At 32.4% G+C, this 6,987-nt stretch overlaps 1 protein-coding gene across 1 annotated transcript; it reads right to left on the reverse strand.

Moving 5' to 3' along the window:
* Positions 1 to 280: 280 nt before the first annotated feature.
* LOC128864876 (uncharacterized) lies at positions 281 to 1,037 on the reverse strand. Its single transcript, XM_054104634.1, has 4 exons — positions 978 to 1,037; positions 759 to 917; positions 523 to 696; positions 281 to 451 (listed from the first exon to the last, which is right to left on the reverse strand). Exons 1-4 carry the CDS (start codon positions 1,035 to 1,037, stop codon positions 281 to 283), a joined length of 564 nt encoding a protein of 187 aa, XP_053960609.1.
* Positions 1,038 to 6,987: the final 5,950 nt, after the last annotated feature.

The following is a 6,987-nucleotide window of genomic DNA, read 5'->3' on the forward strand; positions in this document are numbered from 1 at the left end:
CTAGTGGTATATTCATTTAACGCAATGTATGTATATTAACCCGAGATTTTTCAAGAAGAGGAAAATGTGTCTATTGGTATAATAAGGTGAATTCCTATTGAGAAATTAGTGATGATGTTGAATTCCATAACAAAATAAGTTTTTGTTTTACTTATACCCAAGTACGTATTATACATATACATATCTACATATTGTATTTTAAATACTTCGATTTACTCCATCCCGTTTGCCACTATCATTTTCACACATACATACATATGTATGTGCCAAAGAAATGATTTCAATATTTTAATCCTCTAATATCCCGAAATTCAGCTTCTAATACAATTTTTAAATAACAATCCTTCGTAATGGCCTCCCTGAAGATCAGACTTAATTTATATATTCCCAAAGGCGGTGCTGCTGGCAAAAGTTTGGTGTCTAAGTTTGCATCTTTCACCATTAAATGACCCTGTATTGAAATGTTAAATGAAAATTAGTACATAATTTTTAAAATTTTTTAGAAATCTCTAAACTACCAACCGAGTAGGGGCAACTGTGAACTAGATTCGAATGTTCCTTTATAACTTGCTTAAATACCAAAAAATAACGCGAACCAACTCTATTGTCCATAATATCACAAAGGTTAACTTCGGCGTTTAGCATAAAGGGCTGAAACTGATTGGCGTGGTTCTTCTTCAATAATTTCATACGCATCTGGAAAATGTTTAGAATTTTGTATGCCATTATGGAAAATACAAGTGGATTTTTCGACTCACAGTTACGTTACTAATTGGCTTAACCAAGTCGGCGTTCAAGTAAAAAAGAGATTCGTCTCGATTCGCCGGCTTTAATATGCAGCTGGCATTCTCCACATAAGATTCATTTACTGAACACTCAACATTTAAGATTTTTACGACGAGCAAAGCATTGAGTAACTGAAAAAGTATTGATATTAATTAGGAAGTTGCGAAGTGCTGGCTTAGTTACATACTTACCGAAACGAGTTGCAAAATAATTAGAAACTTTATGAACCGAGCTGCTAACATTTGCGACATTTTGCCTGAAAATTTTAATCGGAACTGCTAAAATTTGTGCCAAATACTCTCGAATTATAATTATCTGAAATTGTTGGAAAATTACAAAAAAAAAAAAAAAAACACTTGAATTATTAAGCAAAAATTGTGTTTAAATGGTGTGACCGAAATTTGATAGGAATTTACTGGAATTAACTATTGAGGTCTGCTTTCAATAAAAGGAGGGGAACAATTTATTTTGTTACTAATATTGAAAATAATAAAAAAAGTAAATTTCAAGTACGGTAAAACTACGCTTATTCAGATCAATTAAAACCAGCAAAATGAAAAATTATTAAAGAAAAACATTTAAATTTATTTTGTTCATTTATTTAACAAAAAGCTACAGCAATCAGTTCAAAATCCGGATTACCAAAATAATTTAAATTATTAAGGAAAAATCTTAAAATTTTTTTATTAATTTATTATAAAAAAAACTATAGAAATCAATTGAAAATCGGTATTACCAAAAAACTTAAATTATTGAGGAAAAATCTTAAAATTTGTTTTTTAATTTATTATAAAAAAAAATTACAACAATCAGTTCAAAATCGGGGTTACCAAAATAATTGAAATTATTAAGGGGGCAGATACGTGTAAAATTTCGAAAAAAAAAAACGTTAATATAATCCTTTAAGAATATGTCAAAAAAAATTTTAGAACGTAAATTTAAGTATTTCTTATACAACTCTATTCTTTGCGTTCGAGTGCTGGGAGAGGTATAGTTACGTTGTATTCAAACTTTAGACGCGCTTTTCTCAAACCTATATTTTTCGAATTGGCGTACCCGATAACTCGAAAAGGTATTTACCGATCTCTCTGAAAATTTGCACACATCTTTTTTATACCTACTATTACTTTCTATGTGAATTTACAATTTGAAAATTTTTCGAAAAAAAATTTTTTTCGATGCAAAAATAGTAGGAAAATTTGCCCCAAAACTAATTTTTTTTAAGCATTTTATTCCGCGAATTTTTTCCATTTTTTTTTAATTCATATAGAAATTATGACATTAATAAACGAAAAAAATTTAAATATTTTGTATTCCGCGTCACTGACGTCGATGCTACAATGCCCGCTGCGACCTTCCTGGAATAAGTGAGTGTACATCTGTCATTTTAAATGATTAAAATAAAAAATCGTATATTATTTTAATGTATAAATAAACTGTATGCCAATTTTGAAAGAAATATATTGACTTCTTCGTTTTAAATAATTTTAATGAAAATCAGGGAAAATATGGCCGATTATAGGTATGTTATCTGCCCCCTAAAATTTATTTTATTCATTTATTTAACAAAAAAACTACAGCAAACAGTTCGAAATCCGGATTACCAAAAAATTTAAATTATTGAGGAAAAAGATTTCCTTTTTTTTACTAATTTATTATTAAATAAAAACAATCACTTCAATATAAACGTTAAAAATATAAAGTAATTAAATATCAACTCAAAATTAATTTAAAAAATTCGTTTACATTTGCCAGTCGAATACATTTAGCTTTGCTTTCATGCGCCGAATTCTTCTAAGAAGAGTCAAATGGTCCAATTCAACTTTAGTTGCCTCTGCCAATTTCCTGCTGGTGTACTGAATTATCGAATATTTTATTGACAATACGCGATTCGGGTTTTCCTTCTTCTTCATCTTGATTGGCGCGATAACCGCTTACGCGATTTTGGCCGAGTCCAGTCGTTCGTTTCGGATTACAAGGTAAATAACCGCTCTCACAACAGTCGGTTCTAAGTAACCCGAAGGAGCTGAATTTATATCCGGCCAAGTACTGTCCCTCCAGCAGCGTTCTTCGTACATATATGGAAAATGTTTATGCTGCTACAACAACAACAAAAACAAGACGAATTATGGAAATTTATGGTTTCTTTAGTTCTGCACGGATTAGCGAAGTTTCACTGTATCGAAAATTTTTTCCATGTAAACGACACGACCATGTTTTTGAAATTTTGCAAAATAATTTCACATGCAAGTGCTCAGTTTTTTGATTGCTCTGTGATCAAACTAAATTTTATTTATGAAGTGGAGCTGGTATAGCTAATGACTAATAATTCCTTTACTTCCTGACGATCTTACATTTTAAGTTTTCGCACAGCACGAATGTTTTGTCACACATCAACTAATCTTGGGAAATCTTCATAAAATTCGTACTTGAGCGAAGGACGCTTGCTTCTAAATTGTTTGTACCAGTATTTCACCACCGCGAAGATTGAGATTCTACGCCAAAAATTTAAGTAATTTTAGCGATGCAGCAACACACACATTCTCATGTCACATTCACTTTCCCATTGAAAATCATAGTATTTTATTTTATTTATTTATTTATTTATTTATTATTAAAGTCAAAACATACAACCATAGGTTATTTTTACAATGATTGGCCTTAAGAATAGTTTACATATAAGGATTAACAGTAAAATCAAAATTAAAATTAAAATTACAGATAGTAGTAAAGAAGTATAAGTTGGAGAAAGTATTAAAAGGAAAGTAAGGTAAAGGATAGTAGTAGCAGGAGTAGGGATTAATGGGAAGAGATTTAAAGTACATTCAGCAATTTTCGGCAAGATAGCGAAGCAATTTATTTTTGAAACACGAGCTTTCTTTTATACGTTTAATTTTGTAAGGTAAGGTATTCCAAAGACGGACAAAGTATTGACGTTCAGTCACCAAACAACTGTATTTCATCGGGACTAAGTTTAACGAGCGGCAGGACTTTGAAGGCATAAGTCGATTTTTGAGGTATCTGGGTTTCTGAGTGTTTATGATCTTGTGGAGTAAAACTAAACATTTAAACCTAAGCAAGTCGTTAAAGGATACGGAAGCAATTTTTTTCGCAAATACTGAAATATGGTCATAACGTTTTTTACAGTACACGTACCTAGCAATGTTGTTATACAAAACATTAAGCTTACTACGACACACACTATCACAAGGAGTATATAACTCGCAACCATACAGTAACGTTGGTAACAAATACGTTTTAGCTAGTAGCAGTCGAGTGTTTACTGGTGTAAAATATTGAGTTGTCCATAAATTTCGGAGCATACCATAAACTTTGCCTATGACAGTAAAAATGTGGTTGCTCCATGTCAAAGTTCTATTAAATGTAACCCCTAGATTTTTAACATTGTCCACATATTTAATCTCAGCGCCATTTAGTTTGACTTGTGTATAGCCATCGAGCTTGATATATTTTTTGTAAATAACGATGCATTGGGACTTATCAGGATTAAGAATTAACCCATTTTCAGAAGCCCACTTGCTTGTGAGGCTCAAGTCAGAATTCATATTGCTTATGCAAATATCAATGCAGCTAATGGGACAACTAACATATAATTGAACGTCATCAGCATATACATGGACATCGCTATATTTAATCACACCGAACAAATCATTAATGTACAAGACAAATAAAAGAGGGCCAAGGATAGAGCCTTGAGGTACACCTCTGGTTACAGGGAGAAAGTTTGACATGGTATTATCACTACATACGGCTTGTAGTCGGTCACTAAGATACGTTTCTATAAGAGTCAAGGCCGACGTTGAAAAGCTAAATAAGTTTTTAAGCTTCAGAATTAAGGTCTACGAAGTCAAATGCCTTTGAATGGTCAAGTAGAGTTAGAAAGTTAAAAATTTTAAAAGATCTGAACTCAATGTAAAAATTATAAAAATTGAAAAAAAAAAAATTATAAAAATGTTAAAAACAGAGCCGAAGATATGTCCCTTTAAAAAAGTCTATACCAACATTTTACTCGTTGAATAAATCTCAAAATTCATCAATCTTGTTCAAAATTTTTTCAGTATATTTCTTATTATATACATGTCCGTAAGTAAACCAATTTTCAGAAGTATTTAGGATCACTTGACATAATATTATATATCAGGTCAGTCCATAAGTTCGTGCGTTTTTTAGAGTTGGTTTTAAAATTAATACAAAAGATGTTTAAAGTATTTATTAACCAATAATATATATTCCTTCATTATTTACAATGTCTTCCCAACGTTTAGGCAAATTTTTAATTCCCTGTTCAAAAAAATTTGTTGTTCTTGGAGCAAAATACGCTTCGATATCCTTTTTTATAGCTTCTTTTGAGGAGTAGTTCTTGTTACTCATATGGGATTGAAGTCCACGGAAAAGGTGATAATCACAAGGTGCAATATCCGGAGAGTATGGTGGATGCGGCATTAGGCTCCATCCGAGCTCGTTCAGCTTGCCTAATGTTTGCCTTGCGGTATGAGGTCTTGCGTTGTCGTGGTGAAACAAAACTTTGGGTCTATTCACTAAAGACGGTCGATTTTTGTTAAGTGCCTCATTCAGGTTTGATAGCTGATGGGAATAATAATCAGCAGTTATCGTCTGGTTTTGTTTCAGAAGTTCATAATAAACAATACCAAGTAGGCAGAAGAATCTTCTTGGGGTGAAGGCCATCTCTAGAGATCGGTTCTGGTGTTTCATCTTTATCTAACTATTGGGGTTTGCGAACAGGATTATTGTAAAGGACTCATTTTTCATTACCAGTAACGATTCGGTTCAAAAAACTTTCATTTTCAAGCCGTTGCAGCAGCTGAAAACACACATTCACTCTCTGCTGAAGGTTGGCTACGGAAAATCTATGTGGAACCCATTTTCCCAGCTTTGACCTTTTTTCCAACTGAACCAGGTGCCTGTGAACTGTTCCACGCGTTGAATTTAACCTCTGAGCTATCATATCGACTGTCAAATTTGGCTCAGCTTCCACGAGTTCGACCAAGGCGTCGGAGTTAAAAACTTCAGGACGACCAGCGCGCGGTGCATCCTCCACGTCGCAGTTACACTTCGGAATTTTGAAAACCACTTTTGCGCAGTCCTTACACTCACGGTATCCTCTCCGTGAACAGTGTTTATTTCTGCAGCAGCAGTTGTTGCATTTTTACCAGTTTTATAAAAAAAAAATTACAAAATATGCCTCTTAAACGCGTTCGAAGTTTCCATTTTATTTTTTAATAGACGTGCTTCTATCCGCGATTAAAATCACTTGTTGAATGCCCAATATATCAAAGAAAATATGAATAGTTCCGTTATATTCCGCGAATAATTTTTTGTATGCAAAAATCGTACAAAAGTGCAATTATGGGTAAAATACGCACGAACTTATGGACTGACCGATAGCTCAATAGTCGTAAATGTATTTGTGTAAGTAAAGTTATAAATAAATGATATAAATAAAAATAAAGTTCTGCATCTATATTGTAGCACTTTTATTGTCTTTACTGCAATGTGGTGTGGCCTTTTGATGTACTCTAACAAGCAGCGATCAAGCGCAAATATATCCGTATTCGAAAACACCTGATTTTACTATTTACATTGCAATTCACTGCTGAGGTTTTGACCTAATTCGAATTAAGTCAATAAAATGCATTATTCGCAAAAATAGATTATCTAAGAACTTAAGGAATTAAAATAAAGGCAACGAGCTATACATACAAGTAGAAGCAATTCATTTTTGCGAGGCTTTAGTTGACTGCCTTACCCAGTTCGAATACTATTTAATGTGTTGTTCAAGTTCAACCAGAAATTAAATAAAAAAATAAAACATTTTTGTTGTTGTCAATAGCTCAACCAGTTCCTAATGTGAAATAATAGATCTTATTAGAGTTAATTAAAAAGGCTTCATGATAATATATAAAACCGTTCGCAGTGCCCGACTGCGCCTGCGGCTGCGCATATTCGCTAATGAAATAAGCAACAGGTGATCAATAAATATTTATGTAGTTCGAGAACATGGAAATACTTCACTTACGCATTTGCGAAAGTAAATTAGTTTTCCTTGTCTAAAAAAATTCAAGTTACTGTGTATACAGTGCGCCAAGTAACCAAAATGAAAAATGCAAAAATTCGTATTTGACAATTTTTTGGTTGTATTGGTTGAAAAATTTTCAAGAG

The sequence above is a fragment of the Anastrepha ludens genome, chromosome 5, assembly GCF_028408465.1.
Source record: "Anastrepha ludens isolate Willacy chromosome 5, idAnaLude1.1, whole genome shotgun sequence".
Taxonomy (NCBI): domain Eukaryota; kingdom Metazoa; phylum Arthropoda; class Insecta; order Diptera; family Tephritidae; genus Anastrepha; species Anastrepha ludens.

Excerpts from the sequence above, each read along its gene's own strand:
- LOC128864876 (XM_054104634.1), bottom strand. The coding sequence starts at position 1,037 with ATGTCGCAAATGTTAGCAGCTCGGTTCATAAAGTTTCTAATTATTTTG. Across the intron at positions 918-977 it reads TTATTTTGCAACTCGTTTCG|TTACTCAATGCTTTGCTCGT; the intron begins GTAAGTATGTAA and ends ATACTTTTTCAG. Across the intron at positions 452-522 it reads TTCACAGTTGCCCCTACTCG|GGTCATTTAATGGTGAAAGA; the intron begins GTTGGTAGTTTA and ends ATTTCAATACAG.